The sequence below is a fragment of the Chaetodon trifascialis genome, chromosome 14 (genome assembly GCF_039877785.1).
Source record: "Chaetodon trifascialis isolate fChaTrf1 chromosome 14, fChaTrf1.hap1, whole genome shotgun sequence".
Taxonomy (NCBI): Eukaryota; Metazoa; Chordata; class Actinopteri; order Chaetodontiformes; family Chaetodontidae; genus Chaetodon; species Chaetodon trifascialis.
Window position 1 is genome coordinate 18,239,752 of NC_092069.1, and position 25,319 is coordinate 18,265,070.

Below are 25,319 nucleotides of genomic sequence, written 5' to 3' on the forward strand. Positions count from 1 at the left end.
TGGAGAAGGGAAAGTGTTGGAAGGTTGAGAATATTAATCATAGCAATTATTGAAAGTGTTTTTCGCTGACATCATCGTGCAGACCCATATATCAGCCAGGAGCAGCATGCTTATGACTTAGTGACACGGGCTGAGTGGAGGACATTGAGCAGTAAAAATTAGCAAGTTATACCGAGTGAAAAATGAAGCCATCAGAGAGCCATAAGCAGCCAGCATTTGTTATTCCAAAAAAAATCCATTCTAGGAAGAAGGCTTTGTGGGTGTTGCGTGTATTGTTTGTATCCTCGTCGTCTTTCTTAAATACATTCCTTAACAAAGTTACGCCCATTGTGTTGGTACGCTGTGCAACCACGGCTGCTTCGGAGAAGGAACAACAGCTGAATGCTATTTCATATCCGCAGGAAGCAAAAGCACAGACATAAATTGATCACGTCAAAGATTCACACGCAGGTCATCTAAAAATGCTGGAGGTTTGTTCTGCAGCAGGAAGCAGCAGATACCAGGCTCTTGAGTCAGTCCTCTTAAGGCCGGAAGAGACTTCCTTAAGTAGAAATGAGCAGCAGTGGAGCATTCACAGTCCCCCGTGGAACAAGCTTAACACTCAAATTCACAGAGAAAAGTGAAGCCTAATTTAGGTGCTTTCTGTACAATGCATAATGTCACAGCTGGTTCTTATTTCACTTCTTTATGCTGTCTCTTCTTTCTCTCGTCTTATTTTTGTCTTCATTTCCCCCTTTTGATAACTGGCCAGTAATCGTGAAGAGAAGTCACGTCGGTGTCTTTCATTGTGTCTTCATCTTCAGGTGTTAAGAACTTAAGAAAGAACATGACATCGAAATGAAAGACGGTGTGTGCGCACTTTAAAAAAAATGGGGTTTGAGCCCTGACCTACATCAAAGAAGGCATTAACACGTATGTCACACTTTTATCTGTCTTCGTTCAGCTGTGTGACTGCAGTGAAAGAATCACATACTTCTTTTTGCGTGACACTTATTTATACACTGCGCCGCTCTTTCGTCATGCTCTGTGTAAGCCTGTGCGTCGCTCCTTCCCTCCCTAAATTAAAGATGTTGTAAACACACCGCAGCCTCTCCCTCTTTGGAAACTCTCGGGAACATCAGAGGGGTCCCTGGGTCTCTTGCGTCTCTCCTGCATCAGCTCCTCTGGGCAACCGCCCAATTGGCTGGGAGTCTGCTGCCCTGACCCTGAACCTTGAATACGAGGGGTTAGCCAAGGGCCAGCAGAGAGGCTGAGGGTGGGTGTGGTGGCGGAGGTCAGGATGGGGGAGTTGGGGGGTGGGACAGCTATTAAACACAACAGAGGAAGGGCCATCAGGATGTGTCTTTTATAGCTGGCTGGTACTTGAAGGCATCAAACCCCACTCCCACAGATGAGAAGCAGGCAGTCCAGCCAGCAGATGAATCCTGTAAGGGTGGAAATGATGGGGTCAGGGTTTTTACAAGGTCAGGACGAGGTTAGTGGAGGGTCAGGGTCTCAGTAATCCCTCCTTTTCAGGACATCGTATGTCTGTTAACTCCTTCACACCAATACCCTCACACAGTAGTTCGTAACGTTTTAAGGCCTCGATGATTTAAAACAAACATTTGGAAATACTTTTTTTTTTTTTTTTTGCCAAGAGACCGCTCTCACATCTGTACAGTAAATATGTAGCTGGAGCCAGCTGGAGCAAGGTGGGGCTCGTGGCTGGTTAGCTTAGCTTAGCACAAAGACTAGAAACAGGGGGAAACAGACAGCCTGAATCTGTCCAAATGGAAAAAAAAAATCTGCCTTACGCATCTTTAAAGCTATATTTTGTTTGTTTAATGTGTGCAAATAACCATTGTGTAAAAATGCCAATTCACCATTTATGGATGGTTATGTGCCAGACCATTTCTTGGCTGCTGGAGCGGGAGCCAGAAAGCCAGCGGAGACTCCAGGTAGCTCCTGATCCCAGCCAAGAAATAGTCCACCAGATGACAGCCACTGTGAAATGGAGAATAGTTATTTTTGCAATTTTTTATTTTTTATTTTTTTTTGCATATATTAAAAAGGCAAGATATAACTACAAGTGTCACCTTATTTCCTTGCACTTCACATTCCAAAGCACAACATACAATTTTATAATGATAATCATAATCTATCAGAGTGAAACTTGTAACTGTGTCACATTTAAGCAGTGTCCATAAGGGACCATTTTGAAAAGCTTTTTTTCATGTGTGATACTCCGCTGCCAAGTATTTACTGGATTCATGAGCTCTGTAGTCAGAAAATGAAACCCAGAAGACAAAAAAATAAGCAAACATGGATGTTTTGAGAAGAAATTTGGTCGTTTATTACTAAAAGCATTGCTGTTTGGCAGTCAGTGTTGTCACACCATCTGGGAATATCTTCAAAACGGGCCCTGTTGTACGATGACGCTATCTGACATTGTTGGTTTATACAACAGGGAAATGAATGGCTCTCAATGGCTGATGACAAGTCAGGAAATCCATTTTAAACCGGATGGCGTGCTTTGGACTACTTGTGTCATCTCTGCATCATTTTTAGTTAATCATCTAAAAGATAGTGTTTACCTACGTCCTTACATATTCATACTCATATAGCTAAAAATCTGAATCCATGCATCACTATCATCATCATCACCACCCTCCAGATGACCCCATCCCACTTGCACCCTCCACAACCCTTTGACCCTCCAGCCCTCCAACCTCTCCTCCCTAACGCCGTCTCCTTCCTTGTTTCATTTTCATTACAACCCTCCTGCAGGGACTTGAACTTGTTGCCCCGCCTGAACTGGGGTGACAGCTCACTAAATCACTGCCTTTTAGTGGTGCTGCCCCCTTTTTTATACACTTTAATCACCAGACTCCAGTAACCAGGAATATTGGGCCCAGTGTATGGAATTCGCCTCATAAAAGAAAAGGCAGAGGCCACTGATGTGCTTCTCATGGCAGAATCGCTGCTAGAATTCATCTTGTTCTTGCTGAGACAGTGGTGGGGGATTGATGGAGGTGGGGGCTCTCTGTTACGGGTGACAATCAATTGCTCAGGATCAACAGGTTTTAGGCTGTAAACTTGAGGTCATCTCCTATCTAGCCGACAGTTTCTCATCTGGCGGTGCCGGTGTTAATGCTGGTGGGAGGCCTTGGATTTTGTTTGTTATTTATGGTTAGTCACAGGTTTAGAAATGGTTCTGAATGATCGGGGGCTATCTTTCACACAGGGCCCGTCACAGCTCTAAAGTGGTTAACCCCCTGTGCACATGCTGTGGTAGTGTCGAGAAACAGAAGGAATACAAGCTGCTAACAGGGAAAAGGTTTGTTTTAAGAAACTTTTTTTGCATATAGATTTTGTGTATGGGAATGTTTTTCTTTTACGTTTTTAACATACGAATAAATCCCTTTTTGAATAAGATAACGCCACAAATCCAATGCTGAATGCTTCTTCATCCTCTGCTTGTCATCAGCATACACAGTGCCTGCCTTGATCGATCCCTTTTCTCAGTGCTTATCCCTCCTCTGTCCTCCTCCTCCTCCTCTCCCTCTATTTCATCTCCAACCCAGCATTAATCCTTATCCTCCCTAAGGAAGCCCACTTCGTGCAGCAGCGGGGGTATTTAGAGCCAGTGTTGACATTGGACAGCACGTTAGACAAATATCTCCAACTCAAAAACCACAAGACAAATGGCAGGCCCGAGCTCGCTGTGTTCTGGCAGGGAGTTTGCTGGTCTGGCTTAGCTGCGGCCAGCCATTCAGCACAGGTGACGTCTTACTGCAAGAAAAAAACTGACCGCTAAGGAGGGTAGGTGGACGGATGAAAGAAAATGTGGAGGCAGGGTAAAAAAAAAAAGAGGAGAGATGGATAGAAAATGAAAAGAAAGGAGGTTTAAAAGAAAGGAAAAACAAAACTGTAAGCAAAACCAGGATGCTCTATCAAAAAAAGGAGTTAAATATAGTGCATTAATACCTTTTCTGTGGCACAAAGATTGAGGTGATGATGATCTTTGATCTCCCAATGGGAGGAAAAACAACATTACTAAATCATTTGTCTCCAGAGACTACTCTCTGCGGAGGGTTTTGGCAAACCGGCAACTCCCACAGACAGCCAGGTGGTGGCTTTGATTATGGGTGCACGTTACATCATTCCAAGGTAGAGACAAACACACATACCCACACGCAGACAGCACTCACACGCAGACAGACAGGGCCCTGCGACTGTGACGGGCTATCTACACACGCTCAACACATTACTGCACACACACACACACACTCTTCAGAGATATGGGGCCCGTTTTGACAACCGCCAAGTTGACTTGGCATTGGTCAGACTGGAGTGATCCAAGAAAAGCAAAGCGGACCCACGAGAGGGCTGGGGCTTTTGTGTTTGTGGAGTGTCACACTTCATCACGAGGGAAACCCATAACAGGCCCAGGAAGACCTTTGAAGCTATGGGAGGGGTGTGTGGGAATCGCCTCTGTGGCTACCTCTGATGTCAACTCCAATATTCTGATTGCAGGCAATTTCCTGGATTAGGATTGTGTTTGTCGTCTGAGAGGGAAACTGTCCGAGGATTGTATATCAGAGAGCAGACGAGCTAATTACAGCATCCCACCAGACAATAATTTTCACCAGCGTTGGCCATTGTCATACTTAGTCAGCTCAGTTACATTATTTATTTACTTAGCAGGAGCCAAAATGACTCCTCTTAATGTCCTCTGATGAGTGAAGATGTATGGAAAGAAAAGATAAGCATGACTATAGCTTGTTTTATCTAGAAATAATTATCTTAGCATAAAAGCATGTTAATACATATATCATTCTGAGGATTTTATTTAAGAAATGCATTTGCAAGATATACTTCTAGGGCTTATAATAATGGTTTGGCCAGGGTATAGACAGGTATATATGAGGTTTTTATTCAAATATATAGTTTTTATTATAGGCTCAGCTTGGCTAAATGTCCAGTGGTTTGGATTACTGAGAGGAGAGTGTCTCTGTAAACCATTAGAGTAAAGATCCTGTATGTAGAAGAGCAGAGCCAGGTGATAGCAGTGCGTGCAGTTTGCTTTGGCTGCCTCATAATTAGTGGAATGGTGGCGTACTTTAATGGACCACATCCTTTTGGCTGGAGCTTCACAGGGCTCAACCACTGAAACCATAATTTGATTCTAGGATGCTAGAAACAGGGCAAGACAATTTCAAATCAAGGAGAAATATTCAGGAAATGACATTTGTTCTGAAGGATGTTTGGCTGGTTTGCGCGCTGGAAAGTTTCTTTTCCTGCAGTGTTGAATAGGTCAGAGAGTGATAGTTTTTATTTGTTTTAGAAATTCCTGATTCTTTCAGAACCTTTCTTAAAATAGGCATGTTGTGTATTTTGTGTCTTCAGATTAAAGAGAGGTTAATGAGAGGTTTACCAGCACAGTCGGTTTAGTATGACACATAATGCACCATTATGATATGATTTAATTTAAAAACATTCATTGCTCATAAGTCATCAAATGTGCAAAAGTCGTGTTTTCAAGGTTCATCACTGCTTAGCTTTCAGTCGTGCTAGCAGCTCTATGGATGACAATGTGGCCTGGTGTGTGTCTGACGCGAGCTTGGTCAGTCAGTTGGTTCACCACTTCCATGCAGAAAAATCTCAGTAGATGTATTTCCAGGAAATCTTGTGAAGACATTCATGGTCCTCAGAGGATGAATGATCCCCTGACCTTTCCTCCAGTTCCACCAGCAGGTTGATGTCTCTAGCTTTTAGTGAACAACTATCGGATGATACTGTTGAAATCTCAAGTACACATTCTTGTCCCTCTCATGATGACTTTGGTAATAGCCCAACTTTCCATGTAGTGTCAAAATGAAGTAAAAAATCAATTCGTCCACTGCTTCAGTTTATGACCAAATACCTGTAAAACCACTGACATTCCCATCAGCCTCAGCAGTATAGGTTGTGTTTACTGCTAATAAGCAATTTGCTAAAATAAGACACATTGCAAACATTATACCTGCATGTTAGCATTGTCATTGTCAGCATGTTAGCATGCTGGTATTGGCTTTTAGCTCAAAGCTCTGCTGTGGCCTGAGTACAGCCTCACAGAGTCACCGGCATGGCTGTTAGTTTGTAATAAGAAGAAGGAAATGTCCAAATATTAAGATCAAATTTCTGACCTTGGTTGGCCTTTCCCTGAGTTTGCTACAAAACTCAATTTGTTGCTATGAAATTATTCTTAGCAAAAACAATGCAGACGCATGATTGATTGTTTGATGTAGCTGATATTATAGTATGATCCTTTTTCATTTTAATCTATTTTCCACCATCATCATACATTAGAGATGTGGAATATTGTGAAACCCTTAATTAAATGGCTGCCAGATCAATTCAGGTTGGATCAAAATGTGAGATATAAATACAAGTAGCACTTCATCAGCACCACTTTGAAATGGCTCTGAAAGGCACTTTTCTAAGCAAAGATATTTATTATTTTGAAGACCAAATAATAGTTATCAACAAAATGATCTCAGGGCTTTCACAGAAGAGCAGCAGCTTATGAGACAAAACATTTTTCATCCATTTTAATGCTTTATGTAGTCTCGAAGCCAAATGGTACGAGGGTAAAAGCCTGATTTTCTTTGGGGGATTCAGAAGAAAAAAAAACCCCTTCAATTACTGCTTGCAGACTGGGGCTGTTGTTAAAGACGGTGCCATGATCAAACACAATTTGGATCAAACCACGACTTTATTTCACATTCTCTCACATTTCCAATCAAGGACCGATTAGCCTCAGACATTAATGAGCCTACTAATCCATTTGGGCCCCTCGTGATAACAGTTAATTGTCTGTAAAAATGTGTACAGATCCCCGTTTGGGTTGTTTACTAACTGATTTGGATGTGGTTAGGCCCTAAAGAGGTATCATTATGTTGATAGTTCTTTGGAAAATGAGCCCCTGATGAAGGCAACACCAGGGTGGAATAGAGTTAAGAATACACAGGACTGCTTTCAACCGTTGCTCACTTGAGTTGCTCACTTGAGTGCAAATTTATCACTATTCTAAGATAACATTTGGCTGCCATGAGCCCTCATTGAACTTCATCTATAATTAGCATGAGTTCTCTGTTTGCTCATTACACTATAGTGAAAGTTACCATTTTTTACATAAACCTCTGACATTTGGTTAGACGTTGATACACAGTGTAAGGTCCAGGAAAAAGAACCAGACTGCCAGATGTTCCAGGCAAAAGACTTAATTTGGCAATGCATCCTCTTTATCCTCTGCTTCATGTTTGTGGCTTTGTTGCAACTTAAATCCAAATTACAGTAAAAAATTCAAATCCAATTTGAGTTCTGCATAAAGTCAGAATAAGAGTTGTACATTGGCTTGAGTTGAAGCAGAAAGTTCTGTTTGACATCAGTTACTAATGTTCAATTAAATGAGGGGAAATTGGGATTACTGTGACCAAGTTCGCTGCTCACATTCCTTTCATGTCATAGAAAAAAAGGTCTAATAGAATGAAACCTTCTAATTTTTGCTACTTGTTTGGAGTTCAGCAGTGCATATTTGTCCAAATCATCCCTTTGATAGAAAATCAAGTTTATTCATACTGGATTGTCATAATTTGAGCAAGACTGCAAGTGTTTAATTTGAGATTTTGAACAATTTAAAATTTGGCCAAATACAAAACGGAACCCAAATTTGTGGTGCTACTATATATCAATATGGAGGGTAAGCTATGGAATCTTTGCAAGCCAATACAGTCGATCTAATTTCTAGATACTTTTTAATGTTCACATATAAATGCATGTAATAATTGTAAATTATAGTACATATATAAAATCAAATTGATGTATATCAAGTTTAAATCAAGCATTACTTTATTGAAGTTATGAGAGAAATTTAATATGCTACCTTTGCTGTTTTGCTGGCAGTATTGATATTACTGTCATTAAATTTAACATTTATCGGGGAGATTTTTTCATCATCTATAGCATTACATACTCAAACATCACTGCATTTTGAAACAATGAAGTTTTCTTTAAATTGTTCCTGCATACTGGTGCATGTTTAATCAATTAGAATAAAGATTTTTATTACCATGAAACTTTGAGCTTTTTTTCTAGACACATTACCAGTAAATGTTTTGCAATTACCCGCAATCAACCACTCCTATTCAGGGAGAAGCATACATGATGCGCCATGCAGCATGTAGCATATGTACTTGCTTTGTCATGTTGTTGACGGGACCACAAGTGTGTATGTGTGTTTGTATTCTGGCCACTCAGCGTGCAACCTTGGCTGGCCTGTTCTGACACTCAATTTATTGCCTTGTGATTTGAGGCTTTAGTTTCTCATTACACCCAAAGTTTTTGTGTCCTTGTGCGACAAAAATTAGTTTGTGTGTCTGTGTAAATCACCTGTCATATGCACATGCTCCTTTAAGAAAAGGCCAAGGGTGTCATTTGATTCCTGCTGCCTTGCTTTCATATTTATGCGTCTCATATTCACGTCCATTGGCTGTGTCTCAGTTGGGCTATCCATCAACACTTTTTATCCCCATCGCACCAACAATACGGACATAAAACGCTCTTTTACGTCAGCAAAATGCTGCCACGAATAAAACCAGAACAACACACCTCTTTATTTGTCTGGGTAATAAACTACATAAATTTAAACTGATAAGTGACACAATTTGCATTGGTCATATCCTATCGGCTTGGGCTTTAATGGAAATTACCAGAGGCAGTGAAGCTGTGTTATAAAGTATTACCCACAAAATTGGAAAACATAGGTGATATATTAATGAGTTTACAAAACTGAAGGACAGCCAGACCCAGGGGGTTGTGTCCTGCTCTCTCCAAGACGAGGCCATTTTTCAAACCAACATGTCAAAGAAACATTTGGAAAACTATATCACTCATGCTGTCAAATGAAATTTCCCACACTCTGTGAAATATTCATTTTAAAAATTTATTTGTAGTTGTTGTTGGTTGTCATTGTGCATGGATTGTATTCTGGTTCACCCACCCTGAGACTGAGGATGAATACCTGGCCAGCATGGTATCCCGTCAGACCTGATGGAAGTTTAGATTTTTACTGTAGCCAAATGAAATAATACAAGAATATTGGAGTGTTATATAAACCAGAACAAATAAATATTGTAAGTGAAGAAAGAAAAAAAACAATCAAAGGAACAAGGAATGAGGGAACATATACTAAACTCAAAGCCTTACATATTTTATTGTTATTTACTCACCTTTTCATAAAAAGTTATCATATGAAATCACAGATGTACAGTAAATAAAGAGGAGATTCATCTGTTATGAAAAGGATCCCTGCTCTTGGTCTGTACTGCCTGTACCACAGTACAAATGGTGCTCATCTGCAGGTTGTAGATTTTTCCATATATTCAGGATGAATAAAACAAAAAACAAACAAAAACAAAAAAGGGAACCTAGTTAAAAGCAATGGGATGAAGAGACGTCTCTCTCAATTTTGTACACTCAAACAAAATCAGTTGCCTTTAGCCTGCTTAGGGGTAGAAGGTGAGGGAAGCACACAAAAGCAGTGCAATTATTCTGCTCTGGCACAACAACAGAGAGCAAAAAGAGCATCAAAGGCTTTCCTCTGAGCAAAATAGGGCTCCCTCAGAGGAAAAGTGCAACCTGTCTGTGAATACCAGTGCACGGACTTTTGGTCCTCTTTTGAGACACATGAGGCAAAGGATGTGTGTCAGTGTTAGTATTGGAGTTATAGGGCATTGCCACTTTGATTATAATGCAGTGTGCATCACCAGTACTTAAAATGGCACTTTTCAATATTAGCTGTAAATATGGTTCAAAATTCATGTTTTCACATGCAAAATATGATGTTTCACATATTAAATGTCTAAAAACCACATGTGACTTTTTTTTTTTAATTCATCCAAAATTTCATGTGTGCTATCTTACATCAAATGTAATGGGCACATGTGCGCATTGGGTCACATAGTTGTTTTGTGCTGTTATGTTGGTGAATAAAAAAGGAAGGTATTTTATTTTAATATTTATGTTTTTATTTACTTTTATACATTAATTCTTTCTTTAGTAGTTATTTATTACTATTATATATTACTATAGTACTATTACCTATTATCATTTATTTACTTATTTTAAATTTTGAATGTTTTTAAATGATTTCTTGTCACAGGTTTATGCCTTTCATTATCGTATAACTATTCTGAACTATTTTGAAAATTAAACTAAACTAAAACTAAACAAAAACTAAAATTCTGCATTATTTGAATGGCCTGTCAATACTGAACTTATTTATGGACCTGCCTGTTGGGCAAAAATTACATTTATATTTTCATACAAAGAGATAAAATGCCAGGAACTGATTTTCTATCAGGCATATTTGAGGGCGACTTGTCAAATGGAAGGGTCCTTTAACAACCCGGAAGTCTAGCTCTCACATGTTGTTGTGTACATGCACCGGTTGCCAGGCACTGCTATCACATTGTGTATCATTACAGCAAACTGTTGATGTCATTAGACTCTTGAGCCAGAAATAAGAAGATGAAAGTGGTCGCGTTAATAAGGTAAAAGCGCTTCTTTGTTGTAACTGTCTCACAGTTCCGTTACTGATGTGTTTTGCTAACATGGCAGTGACATCAGATGGTTTGCTGTGAATAAACGCTAGTTAACTTGTTACTGTGAGGTGTAAGGTGTTTTATTTCGTCTGTGGCTTTGTTCAAAACCACATTATACATTGTCTGTTGTAGCAGTTCAAAGCTATCGACTATAAAGTTGTTAAAAAAAAAACCATAAAAGACCAGCACACAGCAGCTAACTTAAATTACTGGTAAGAATATAGCATCCTCAGTATATTAAGAAACCAAACAGGCTCTTCATCACAGAATATTCATACGCATTACCACATCGCTAACCGTGCACCCCCGATTATGCATAGCTCTGCATCTTAATGATACAAGCACAGCTTTGCATCTCTGCTATTTCTCATGCTGTTTTCCAGTGGGGGCAAAGACAGCTGCTACAACATGATGCAGTGTGTTGCTGCTGGGCACCGGATCGTAGCTCTGGCCAACCTCCGTCCTGCAAACACAGGTGAGGAAGATATGCTGCTTGAGTTTATTTGATCTACAAGGGCAAGCTGTGCAATATGGGCCAGCCAGCTGCACTTTTAGGGAACAACAAAGTTAAGAGCTGTACACAGTCAAAGTACTGCAGAGCTTTATGTTCTGTAAACCACACAGCAGGGTTTGCAGCATGCTAGCTGATATGCTGTGGTTTAGGCTGCAGCGATCCAATAGTTGATCGACAGAAAATTTAACTGAAGCATAAATGCCTTATATTTGATAGCTCCATCTAAACTAATGTAAATATTTGCAGCTGTTCCCAGTCTTATATTACAGTGAAGGCATCGCTTCAGTAAATATAATGTTCATTTTTCACTATTTTCAGATTAAACAGTGAATATAATCATTAGTTATAGCTCCATGATGGTGGTTACTTTGAAAGAGGAGTGATATCAATTGAATTATAGCATATTAGATTTTCTTTAAAAATTAATATGTTAATTAGGTTATAAGTTATGTCATCAAAGTAATAAAAGCACAATTGAATAAATATTCATATGAAATACAAAAAACATTATCTGTCTGTATTTATAGCCACTATCTGTCCGTTTATACACGTTTTTATCCCGATATTAGCTTTGGATGTTTGTTAACTATTTACATAAAATTGCAACACCGCACACTTGTTATTACAGTTTATCAGACACATGATAAGTATCTTATCACCTGACACCGGCCTAAACCTCTTTTCCTCCATGCTATAGATGAGTTGGACAGCTACATGTACCAGACAGTCGGCCACCAGGCCATAGAACTGTATGCTGAAGCTCTGGATCTGCCCCTGTATAGACGCACCATCCAGGGCTCCAGCCTGGACACCAGCAGAAACTACAGTATGACAGAGGGGGATGAGGTGGAGGACCTGTACGAGCTGCTGCACCTCGTTAAGGTATGCCGAAGGATTTTCTAATCCAAGCGCTATGAGTGGATGCTGCCTGACATTTGGGTGTCGAACGGGATTCTCTGGATAAAAGGCTTTGATACTTGAGTTACACACACACACACACACACACACATAGAGAATGCATCAAAATAACTTAGTGATACTGCATTGCTGCATATATTTACACATCATTTCAAGTGCAAACAAGTACAAACAGCCGTATACTGAACATATAGGGCAGAAAATAGTAACCAATGGATGGTTTGATTCGATGGCTCCTTGGAAAATCTGTAGGTTTCTTTGTCCACGTTGTTCACACATTTTTATTCCATTTACAGTACAATACAGTACAGTCTAAACCTGATACAGTACAGTCAAGTTGAATAGTCCCATTCTTAAGTATATGTCACAACAAAATTCTGCTCTTCAAAGTGCCTTTTGATTTCAATTTTCATTAGGATACTTTATAATGACAAGTTTGGATGTAAGTAAAACCTTTCAAACAGTCATTTCACATAAATCATCAGTTCTTTTCTGCCATCATTAAATTCAGCAGCACACAATTGCCTACACATTACATCTTAAGAGGTACATTTAGTTCGGCCTGTTTTTTCTACTATGTTTATATATATTTTTTCTTGTTTTATTTATGTCAAAAAGTAGAGCAATTTAAGATAAAATGTACAGTGCACAAATCTACACATGCACAAATGTATTATGCACCTAAAAACAACTGTACAGGAGTGATTGTACAGGACTTCATTGATAAACTCAGAGCAAAATGAACAAATTGAATTAATTAATGAAGCCATCAGACCATAAATGTAGAGTAAAATGCTAATTTTATTTCCACACATAATGTCAGAGACTTCACACATTAATGGAATAGAGGGTGAATCTTATTCAGGGTGGTATTACAATACACCCTAATTATGTGAAGTCACTGCTGAAATGCTTCATTGAGCGTATACAAAAGCAGTCATCGTTTTGACTCCTTGCCACCACTGACATATGCTTGACTGCTTTTTAGTGAACAAGCTCTCAGAGCACTACTAAACTTCTCATCTCGGCTAAGGTTCATGACATATGTCACACTGTTGAGATGTTTTACAAGTCATTCTCTGAGGATTCAGAGTCACTTAGTAACCCATCAGCACTGTCTTGAAGAGACCCTGCTTGTCTGGCTTCATCTGGCCTGCTGTACGCTAACAGTCCTTAGCACCTATTGTAAAGTGCAACCGAGCTACTCGGGAGATTAAAAAGCCGTGTTAGTGCTTTTAGTCTGTCTTATTTAGTATGTCTTGATTTCACTTTGAAAGTGGAGTAAGTAAGTTTTCCTTTTATCTTACTCTGGGAAAATAGTGTGCCTGTTGTATCAGTTAATGAAAGTTTTATGTGTGAAGTTGGAGTGAGGTGCCCTTCAACAACTGGCTTCACAGGACAAATTCCATTCTTTTTTTTATCTCACTTGACAGAAGATCAGATGCAAAAATTAATCACCAAATTAATATTTCATCAAATACCACTTTTGCCTGGACGTTGAGAAAATATTCATTTGATGCCAAATTATGTATGAGACCTCGGTGGTCTGACGTGGTGCAGGGTGGCTGACTGACAGGCTGGAGACAACTGGGTGTGCGTTTAATACACCACTGGCACTGGCTGCCTACCTGACCGCCTGCAGCCATGAGTAGACTACCTGGACGCACACTTCATAAGCAGCAACAGCTCTCCCTGCTGTCAGCGCAAACAGGGTGTGGGATTGATCCTGTGTAACACTTTTTCCCCTCTGCACCCCAACACAACCTCTCATTTTAGCTTGCAGCATCAAAATTTAAGAGCCTCTTATGGGATGATGGATAGGAGTTTGTTGTTGAGATGGGAGCTGGCTTGACGTGGTGAAAATGGGGGGGTAGGGGGACTCTGTGGAGACGTGCTTCCGGAGCTGAGGGCTGCTCCAGGGCCCCTGCGTGTCCGCACACCGCCTGGGTGGCAAGGGCCAGTCAGCCTGCCTCGGGGCATTTCGCGCCCTCTGCCTGACTTTCTTTGTCGTCTTCTGTATAAATCGCAGGCTTTACACACGCGGCTACATGAGAAAGCTCTTGTTTGTGTGTTTTCTTGTGAGTACACGCACATTCACACTGTCCACTTTCTGGTTTTTGGGCTCTCATGAGTATTCACTGTTAAACAGTGGACATCTCTCTGGTCCATGATGCAATATACCATCTCTGCCCATGGTCAGGGCTCTAATTGCAAAGGGCTGCTAATTTCCCATTTCCAGGGCTTCTCTGGTCTGACCTCACCGGTCAGACGGGCTATAGATCAGCGCAGTTGGCCTCCCATGGGGCCCTCACGGGCTAGCAGACCTCCAGTTGTCTCCCCATTTACCCCTCTCACCATCATCAACAGACCTGCACCATAAACAACAGGCTTCCTCTCTCTCTCATTGAGTGACGCCAACCATAAGAACACAACTTTCTTATCTCAGATTTCAAGTTAACGCTGTCTGAAATAGCTTTTTTTTGACATTCTTACTAATCTTTACCATTTCTACCACATTGTGTAGAGTAGTAAAGTCACTGCATCCTCTATATTTAGAACACAATTCTGTCAGAGCATCTCAAATCTCCTCTTAAAAAGTCACGTATTGTGGTTGCTCATGGTCATTTATTTTCAACACATATGCCTGGTTTAGTAGGAAAAAGAAATGTTTTTTTTTTCACCATAAAGTTTGTGGTGTTGTTGATTGGTGAAGGAAATAATAGAAGGGGGAGAAAGAGAGAGAGGGAAAAAATACTTCTTTTGATAATGAGCTGTTAAATCACCCTTACTGGAAAAGAACAGTTTTAGCATGAAAAAAAAATGTGTTCTGTTTGGAAAGTGTGATATTTTGAAAGATTTCTTTCTTGCAGTTTGAATTAATTAGAAGTTACAAGATTATATTTGGCAAATGACACTTGAGCGTAGATGAAAGATTTTTTTTTTCTCAGATCCGGAGTTGATGAGTTTTAAGTGGATGTTTTTCCCTCCTCCTCCTCCTTTGGTGCTGGCACCTAGCGTGAGCCAACAGTGCCATCTACGGATCAGTCCCAGAAGCTGACAAACCAAACAGGCTCTACACTTTGGCCTCTTGGAAAATGTTTGGAGCCTTTGAAAAGATTCAAAGGAAGAGATCATATTCTTCAGAACCATTGTTGATAGAGGGGGGGGGAAAAAGCCCAATTATGATAGAAAAAATGAGCCGTCCATCCCCTGGCAGTCGTGATAATGGCAGAATGACAATGTGGCCCTATCGTTGGCTCCTTTGCTCTCATCGCTGGCTGTGTATGGCAGTGTGTCTTTGAAGTTTGTAACCTGATAGACATGCAAGCCACTGCGTACCCCGTCCCATCCTACTAGGTGCTGATCTTTGAACCCGCTCTTTGAGGGGGAGAAATAACAGTTTTGTCAACGGCGGGGGGGGATTCTGCACTTTTGGACACGTATGGCTGTAAGGATATATTTTCAGAAAACAGATGACGTCCTTGTGTCCTCTGCCGGGCTTCAAAGGCAAGCTCGAATACAAACACTGTGTAAAAGATAAGTCTGTAATATAAAGCATTTTGATTTGTAGCTCGGAATTTAAACACTCTCCCTTTGTTCACATCAAAGTATCCTTGTTTGTGTGGATCCTGAAATTGGATTTGGTTGTTTGTGTGTCCATACTTCATGTGTGGTTGGTCTGCTCTCCTCTGCTGTGATCTGCTCTGATGTGTGATACAGATCAGCAGTGTCAGTCACCCCTGGCTGTAACGCCAGTCCCCCCGAAGGCCTGCAGAACCCCTCATATTAGTCATATCACATCCCTCAAGTCCTTTATCCTTCTCTCTGTGCTCTGTGACCTGACACAGTGGCTCTTTATGCCCCGTGACCCTGCTTGTGTGTGTGTGTGCCCGTGCACGCTCGTGTGTTCAAGGTCAGGTCAAATCGGCCCTCTGTTACATGATAACAGGTCTATCTCTGTTCTCCTTACACACCTCTGCTCTCTCTTTTTTGCCCCAGTTGCCTTCTTTCAACACTCTCCGGTAGAAAGAAGCGCTCTCACTGCTCTCATGCACATACGCTCTTTTTCTCTCTGCCAAACCCAACAGCAAATCACTTAATGTATCCTATTTTTATGGGGTTTTTTTGCAAGATATTTTTAAGGTGTTTTCCGCCAGATAGTGCATTTTACAGCACCGAGACACGGGGCCTTGAAAGCAGCACAGCCTATAGGGCACGAATGGCAGTGAGTTTTGGCAAGATGCAGCTAGCGCTTCAATCACTTGATGTAGCAGTAGATAATGTATAAAAAGATAGTGACTCCGTTGCAGCAACTCTGCAGCCTTTGAGCTGATGAATAAAGACAAAGACATTTAAGCTCATTAGAGTGATGAGGAACAATAGATGATATCTATGCACACGTTCCCTTCTGCCAGCTCTAATTAGCTGCACTGTGACATCTCTGTCGTACTGAGACCCGGCTTTGAGAACGATGGAAATGTTACTTTCAAATCTAATTTCCCATCCTGTAATGCATTCAACTTTTCAGAAACACAACTTTTTTTTTTTTTTTTTTTACAAACTTCTTTTATTTTTTCGGATAGCTGATATCACGGGTCAGTTAACGCTCAACTTCCTCCCTCCCCACTTTTTTATCAAGGCAGTATTTTTTTTTTGTTCCTGGAGACGTCTCTGAAAAGTCTTGGAGAGGTGCGCTGAGACCTTTAGGGCTTTGTAGATGAAACATTCCTTTCCGTTGGTGTGTGTTAAAACACCCTGTTTTTAGTGAGATAATCCTCTTCTTAAACTTGCACACCCACTTCCCCCCATTCCCTGTTTCTCCTGACCTTTATTACACACACACACACACACACACACACACACACACACACACACACACACACACACACACACACACTCCCCCCTCATCCTCAGTCTCTACCGCCGCTCCATTATCGACATCAGCAGACAAGATTGGGGCCCTCTGAGATCGCAGAGGCAGTCTGTCCACAAGTCCAAACATTCTTCTTCATTCCTCCCTCTCCCTCGCTCCTTCTTTCTTTCTTCTGCTGGCATCTTTGTCTCCATTGTGTTGTTGTCGCACTTTCATCCGGACCCTTCAGAAGCCTGGCAGTGCGTTGTTGCGAGTGCCCTGATGGAGGTGTATCCTGCTGCGAGGAAAGGAGGAAGAGGAGAAAGAGAGGAGCAGAGAGGAGGAGGAGGGGGGAAGAGGCTGGCTGGCTGGCTGGCTGGCTGGCAGGCAGGCAGGCGGACAAATCTCCAGTTGAACCAGGAGCTCTGTGATATTGATCAGGGAGCTGAGGTGTTGGGAGACAAGTCGTCGAGGAGGGGTGTGAACTATGAAGGAAGGGGAGGGGTGGTCAAAATCAAACACGCAGCCTTTCTCTGATTACCGGCATGGTGCAGCATTAGACGTACATTGGGGGCCCAACAGGAAAATGGATTTCTTTAAAAAGCTGCTTAATACATAAATCATGACCTCTGGGGTCACAGCGAGGGTTTAGGAGATCAGATCAATAACAAAGCTAATGCAAGCTTGTTGTAGCTGGTTTGTGGTGCAGAGAGACCTCTAAATGGTGTTACTGGGTGTAGCTTACAAGCGGTCTAAAACCGATGGATAATCGCTTGGTTGAGAGTTTTGTTTGCTCACATTTTCAGTGCAAATGTCCTCATATGTGAGCGCGAGCCAGTATAGATTCCTTCAAACAGCTGTCTCTCTGCGTCACCTCTCTGTGATGGCCATTGTTATCTTTTCCTTTGGTCTGAGACTGCATGTATTTATGTTGGTCGCCACAGTGGCAGTGGGGTTGAGATTGCAGGCTTGTTTTGCACATGAGGAAGGATAGCATTAGCGCTGAGATAATGGCACTGTGTATTGTTCGCTGGCCGTGTGGAAGTGGTGGGACAGGATCTATTAGATGCAGGCCCATTTCCCTCCAACTGACGCTAACAGTCCCCACAAACATTAGATAAAGAGCCTAGCCTCAAGCCTTTGTAATTTGTTTGTATTTTTCTGCTTAATGTACTTTGCTCAATCTTGTTTAGCGATGATGGAAGCTGATAGCCTTATCTCGCCTTGCCAAGGGCATGAGACACTACCACTGCTTGGTTGAACATTGTTCCGATGAAGAACGTGTGTGTGTGTGTGTGTGTGTGTGTGTGTGTGTGTGTGTGTGTGTGTGTGTATGTGTGTGTGTGTGTGTGTGTGTGTGTGTGTGTGTGTGTGTTATGGTCTTTTTCCCCCCCTCATTTTATTTTGATGCACGATGAATTGTAGATGCATCTCGAGGTTATTTGCATTTGAGATATTGGCTAATATGTTCTTATATGCACTGATGTAAACGCACCATTATGGAAAGTGCATTACTCTAATTTCTCTCTTGTTTGATTTTTCATATTAAAACTTGATCTGTGATCATTTTCTAAGTCTGGCCGACCAAATTTGATTTCAGCGTGTGTTCTGTCATTTTTTCTTCAAAATGCCTTTGGATGTCCTTCCTTTCAAAACAACTGCTACTTTGATCATCAGACATCTATTGTTAAATCTTCACTGTCACCCTGAATATAAATATTTTTTCACTTGCTGCTTTCTCCTCTTTTTCAAAAGTCAAATTTCAAATTTTGCACGGCTTCCACTGGCTCCATCTGATTCGAGCCAGTTGTTTTGACTGTGCAGCCCCGTGTAAGAGTGTGAAGGATAATCCAGCCATTTAAGAAAAACAGTAGTCACTGAGGAGGTTGGACGTGTAATAAAACCTTGAACTCACCAGTATCAACAGCTAGTCAGGCCCAATACTTCCTGTCTCAGAGCAGACAGCTGAGCAATAGTGCTAAGTCTTTCAACTCCCTGCCATTTATCTACTCCAAAATTAAGAGGGCTTTTATGTCTTGTTTTGTGAACCGTTCCCCTCAAGAAATATTTGTGGCAGGCCCCATCACCTCCCGCAGCTAAAGTCATAACCAGCCGTAGAAAAACACTGTCTGGAGTCTGGAGAGTGGGTTAAACCAGCATCGTTGCTATATTTTCCCCCAGTCTCTCTCTGGGGAGGGAAGGGCGGGGGGGGATCGGGGTTGGGGGGGGGGCTTCATGATGTCGATTGGCGCTATGCAGGATAGAGGACAGGAGGGCCAAGTTGCCAAGAGCCTGGAACCTGACCTCACCAGAAAAACATTTGCATTTTGGGGAGTGTGTGTGTGTTTGTAGGCCAGTGCGTGACTGTGTGTGTACATACGTGGATGTCGGTGCATGCGCGTGCATACACCCTGTGGACGAGGTGGTTGTTACGGACCATGAAAAGCCACTGACATAGTTTACCTCTCTGTGGCATGAGACTCCTTCTTTGATTCTATCCCACTTGCTCTCTGGAAGTGGCTTCCTGTCTCAAACACTTTTGCCTCTGTCAAGTGGGAATGCTGCTATGACAGAGCTGGGATTAAGACTTTGTTTTACGCCCCACGGAAAACTGTTGCTGATGCTTATTTATTGGAATACCTTATCCTTTTAATGGTGAGGGCCGAGACCTTGAGTCTTTTGGAGGAAGTCACGTGATTTCCTGTCGTCTTAAAAAAACTCCCGGTTGATCGTGTGAGAGCAGCGGCACAGAATGACAGTTTATTTAATGCAGAAACAGCCATTAAAATATTGCATTTTTTAAAAGCCAGTAATAACTAAACTTGTCTGCTTGAATTGCAAGTATTCATGGACATCGATAAACGACCTTATGTCTCCCCGCTGCTTCTCAACATTTAGTTTTCCATGCATGTAGATATGGAAAGCCTCCTTGTCCTTGGCCTGCTGAAACTAGGGCTTTGTGCTTGCTTTGGCCAAGGCCCTCTCCCTCCCTGCCTGAGACTGGCTGGGCCTGTGTTTACGTAACCATATATATCTGAGAGGAAACTCGTGAAACGTTAATCTCTCTACTTTTTAACCCTGATGAATTTCTACATTTTCCAGCTGTGCGGCATGGCATATTTATGCTCAGGCTCTATCACTGAAAACAGCTCTGTCATTGTAAATGAATCACTATCCAAGACTAAAGAGTGTGTGTGTGTGTGTGTGTGTGTGTGTGTGTGTGTGTGTGTGTGTGTGTGTGTGTGTGTGTGTGCGCGCACTTCAGGCTAGGAAACTGTACAAATACAAACTCAGCCATGAAAAGCTGCAGTAGTACTATACCTTCATGGATAGAAATGTTCAAGCTTCTCTTTCTCTGGAAGCAGATGAGTGCATGCCGGCCTGTCACTTGTCACATTGCTGTGGGCTAAGCGTCCCTCACTCATCGCGTTGATGAGACAATGTCTCATGTCATATCCTCTGTTGACTGGTCACACCTGCATCGTGGCCTCAGCGGAGGCTAATACTTTCCCCTATTCTGCTTCCTCTCTCCCCTTCTTGTAGCTCTGACCTGCGTCGTCGCAGGAACCGCTCGGGGTATTCAGGTTTATGAGCAGCTGGCTTTGTGAGCAGTTTGTTTTTCTTATTCTACCACTCTGTATGGTTGAGGACTGACACGTGGTGAGTCATCTCGCCAGCCCATCCACGAGCACAAAGGAAGAGCCCGTCTATCAACAGCTCCTTCAAACAGACAGCCCCACCAATTTACCAAAGGGAATGTCTCTGAAAGCCTTTGAGAACAAGGTTTTGGCTCATGTTTGTTTTACAAATACATTTGCTAAGCTTGCATTTCCATTTGTTGCTTTATTTTGATGGCTTAGACATTGTACATAGTCTTTTAGCCTCAGTATATATAAGAAGCATATAATCTTGTAAGCATTGGGTGTAACTTAAAACATTATAATTGGTCCAAACTATATCCTGTACCTTGTGTGCACCTCGTCCACATCCTATCCTTCCTTCTCCGACTCTGGGAGTCACCTTGGTGTACAACTGTCCGTACAGAATGGTAATGAGGAAGCTGATTTAAAACAAATAACCAGTGTCTCCTCCTACTAAGCTCACACTAAGCGTCCTGTCAGTTTGCCATGTCTGAGTTGTCAGGACAGCCCAACACGCCCCGGGACTATGTCCGCATTACATTAAACACAATCGCTTGACCCTAGCTGGCCCTATCCCCTGTACCACATCTACTTGAGCTGCTACATCAAGGTCCAACCCCCTCTCCGTGTTCCCACCGTGTGGGGGAACAGGGGAGAACAATCCCATTACATTACAACAGGCCCAGCGCTGATCTAATGGAGAGAACATTAAAACCATGTCGCGTCCAGTCACTTACATGATGGATCCTGGGAGAGAGGGACGAAGAGGAGGAGAGATGGCGAGGAGAAGGAGTGTCGGGGAGAAGGGGGAAGGGATAGGAGGGTGTGGGGTTAGAGGTGGTGTCGATATGACAGTGCGGATGCGGCAACTGGAAAGCTTGTGATGGTACCCCGGTGCCCTTGAGCAAACTGTCATTCAAACCACTTTAATTAATTTCTCCACGTTATCTTCCTCCCCGCCTCCCTGCCAGCACCCACAGGCGTGCCACATGCAGGAGGCCGTGACATCATAGAAAGTACGCGTCAACAACTTTGGACTCGATAAAAAGAGGATTTTGTGATGGAAATTTGTGGCCTTGGGTCCGTAATAGCCAAGATCTGCCAGCGCCGGCTTCCAAGTTGTCAGAACAGGCTGAAGCAGGCATGTTGGAAACCCACCATTTTGCAAAATGGGGCTTTGCATTGTTAGGGTGTATAATTAAGACCTCATTGTGACAGCCATTGAGAAAGCCCTAATGAGGGTTCTGATGTATTCCATATGAATATGAATATTGAATTTTTAATATTTTATGGCTTTCTAATTGCCTTGGTTGCTGTTAATGGCTTTGACTGTTGAATATTACCCAGACTGAGTGTGTGGCGTGCGTAAGTACCTTTAAGCTGAGCGCTGATAAAATAGCCACAGTCTGAAGCCAGATCCTTCGCCCTTTGATTGTCTTGTATGTATCTTTGGGCCAGATACATATTGTGACTGAAGGCATGTCTGTGACTGTGAATACATTCGAACCACTCTTTGACTCCCTTACCAAGATGAATGTATATATAATTACAAAGTATATCACACACACTACCTTGATATAGAGTTTAATGGCCGTATCGTTTCTTTGTGGAGCATGTCTGCTGGCCTTAATCTTCCCCACAGCTGACATCTTAATAACTCAGCCTTCGCCATCTATTTCCACGGGAGACATCCGGATGTTGGGGAAGGATTAGTTTAATGAATTTGACAATTAGTAACAGAAGTTAATGACTGCATGGGGCTAAGTACCCTGATGGACATGGCTGGGGGGACTGAGGGCTTCCATTGCTCTGGGCAATAGATCCTCATTAATAGCTTTTCTGCCTGCTGGAGAGGACAGGGGAAGCCAGGCCAGGCCTTTGTTTAGTCTGCCTCTGAAGGGGCTGCTAGGGGGTTGCGCTGTTGCACAACGCCACGCCAGAATTAGTCCCGCTCTGGGCGTGAGTTAATGCAGGGCCTCAGGTCCTGGATCAGGTGAAGCTTCCTTTAATGAGCTAGGGTCATTAAACGTTGAAAAAAGAGAGGTGACATAGAATAAGGGCAGGCAGGGAGCTCTTTCTTTGGTTCTTGTGCCAACAGTCATGAGGAAAGAAAAGTGGCTCGCGGGTCAGAAGAGTCCTGATGACCTCTGCTTTGATTTATCATTCTGTTAGCTTCTTACCCGGATTCCACCTTTAATGCAGTCAAAACATCGTTTAGCCAGATAGCTCTCATAAAGATTTTATTATTATTTATTATTACACTGTGCTTCATGAGCTACCTTGTCGGTTTGTCAGGTATTCCCACTATAAACCATTTTGATAAATTTTTCAGCTACCATAAAATCAAAGTTTGTATTTTTTATGGCATCATGAATACACATGAAACAATTCCCATAAAGTCCATCAATTCAGATTTATACATACATATACCACTTCTTCACAATAATTCATCATACCTTTCCCACAGCAGATGAGAAAGTATGTCTAGAATTTGTAAAATTGCGTCCAGAGCAGCATTAGCTGCCCCCTCATTCCTGCCTGTCTCCTGGTGATCGCTATAATAGCGACAAAAACATAACTGCATCCAAAAATAATCATTTTTCGAGGCTGGTCGCCAAAAGGTCTACTAGCTGGAGTCTCCATTGAAAACAAGGAGATGTGTGAGAAATTTGTCTTGTGTTATCATTAGTGGCGAGTATGCCCGGACTGCATGATGTAATGTAATGAGAGCCAGTGAAAAGAGAAGCCATTTGACTGGCCGAGGCTGAGTCGAGTACCTACAGCAGTGAGGGGGGGTGAGACAGAGAGACAGAAACACTAGACGACCATGTTGCCTGCTGTTGCTCTGATGCTCGTTTGCTCTGCGAGGCCGAGTCTGGTCCTGCCAAATTTAAAGCCAAGGGACCAAATTGGTGTTGATGTAGCGCCCTCCTTCAACGCTCTCATCTCTTTTCCACTTTCCCTCTGTCTCTCCTTATCCCACTCTTTACCTCCTAATGTGCCTCTTTAGGAAATGACAGTTGTATTTAGGGAAAAGGTTATCATTGTATTAGAATAGAGTGCTGGCCCTGAGGCTTACCTAGAATTACATGACACTGCCTGCAGCCCCCTTCGCTCTGTGCTGGGCTGAAATGTTATCAGTCTGACTTAATTACTGTCACTGGGCAGTGGAATTGACTGTAATGTATATCCCAGTGTTGGACACACTGGAGAGATATTAAAACTTGAGTACTGAATCCCAAGTTAAGATCTTTTGGTGTTTAACTTCAGGTCAAAGAGTTAAATTCTAGCTCTGTATACAGTGTTTAGCTTCAGCTTTGTACCTCACATCCTCCACTGTGAGCGCACACACACGCACACACAGAGCACATCCTTTATCTGATTAGCTGGCACGCCTACTTGGAGCTGTGTGTGTGTGAGGCACAGTGCGTCGCAGCGTCAGGCCCCAGGCAGGGCATGGATTTCATTTAGGAAAGTATCAAAGGTTTACACGCTGTTCGCTTTAATCAGCATGTTTATCAGGCAGAGAAAAATTGCAGGAAGGGACCACAGGGAGAAGGGGGGGTGGGGGGTTATCTTAAGGACCAGTAGCCAGGGAAATTGATAATGGCTACAAGGTAATTTACTGGAGACTTGTGCATCCCTCCACTGCTTCTACCCTTGCCTCTCATTCTAATTACAGCCCATGTAATGTTCTAATGAATCTGCAGGTGTGTGTCTGTAGGGGAGGGGCATGAAGGCAGGGGAGGGGGGTTGTGCAGGCATGCCTGTGTGTGTGTGAGAGCATGCACCGCTGTTTGTTTGTGTGTGTGCCACTCCGGATCGAGCCTGTTTTTTTTTTTTTTTTTTGCGAGACTGAGACTGAACGCATCTCAAGGCTGTGTCAGTATCTCTCGAGTGCATAGTTGTCTCACTGTTTCTGAAATATGAATATGATATGAAAAGCAATTAGATTAGCCCTTAGCAATATTAAAGATACATGCCAGTCACAGACACAATGCTCCACGATACTTCAAGTTGTCACTGCGGTTCCGTCTTCCAGCCGGGTGTGCAAGGGGATGGAAGCTGCGGCCAGACGCGCTCATCTCCCGCTCATGCCAGACTGCTGATAAAGTCCAGGAACCGCCTGGAGATGTGCCTCCAGTCACACACTCACATGCACACAAGCCTCCAGGGGATATAGGCTGGACCATAAAGGCCTTGATAGAACCAGAGTGTAAACATCCCACAGGACTGCGGTCCAATGAAAGGAAAGAGCCGTCAGGAATGTGCTTTCTTCGTCTGTTTGAGTCTCTGTGTGTGTGTATGTTTACATGTGTTTGTGTGGTTTTGTTCAGATAACACTTTGGGATACCATTGTAAGTTGAGCAAGGAGTATTTGGCCCCATGGGACGGTGACATCATCTTGCTGTTGCACTGCACGTTGCACATGCTGTATAATGGAAAAGCCAAGAAATCTTTGTGGTTTCCTCCATCTTTTCCTCCCCACAGGAAAAGGAGGGTGTCGAGGCAGTGTCTGTAGGGGCCATTCTCTCCGATTACCAGAGGGTCCGCGTGGAAAACGTGTAAGTCAAACACACGCGCACGCTCATGACAGCGAACACACTTTCTGACTAAAAGTGCGCACACACACGTTCACTGCATGTAGGCCTCTGAGCTGGAATGACGCACACTCTGTGGCCCACTGAAGGAAAAGAGTACATCCTCTGTAGTCTTTACCTCGCTGTGTGTTCCAAACTTGGACTCGGTTTTGTTTAAACACACACACA

At 42.5% G+C, this 25,319-nt stretch overlaps 1 protein-coding gene across 1 annotated transcript in view; it reads left to right on the forward strand.

The window, feature by feature from the left end:
• The first annotated feature begins 10,461 nt into the window (after positions 1–10,461).
• Positions 10,462–25,319, forward strand: part of dph6 (diphthamine biosynthesis 6) — a 58,317-nt gene continuing 43,459 nt past the window's right edge. The window contains exons 1-4 of the mRNA XM_070979245.1: positions 10,462–10,574; positions 11,009–11,100; positions 11,837–12,021; positions 25,042–25,115. Of these exons, the coding sequence (XP_070835346.1) occupies positions 10,552–10,574; positions 11,009–11,100; positions 11,837–12,021; positions 25,042–25,115 (374 nt within the window). The 5' untranslated portion in view covers positions 10,462–10,551. The remainder of the gene's footprint in view (positions 10,575–11,008; positions 11,101–11,836; positions 12,022–25,041; positions 25,116–25,319) is intronic.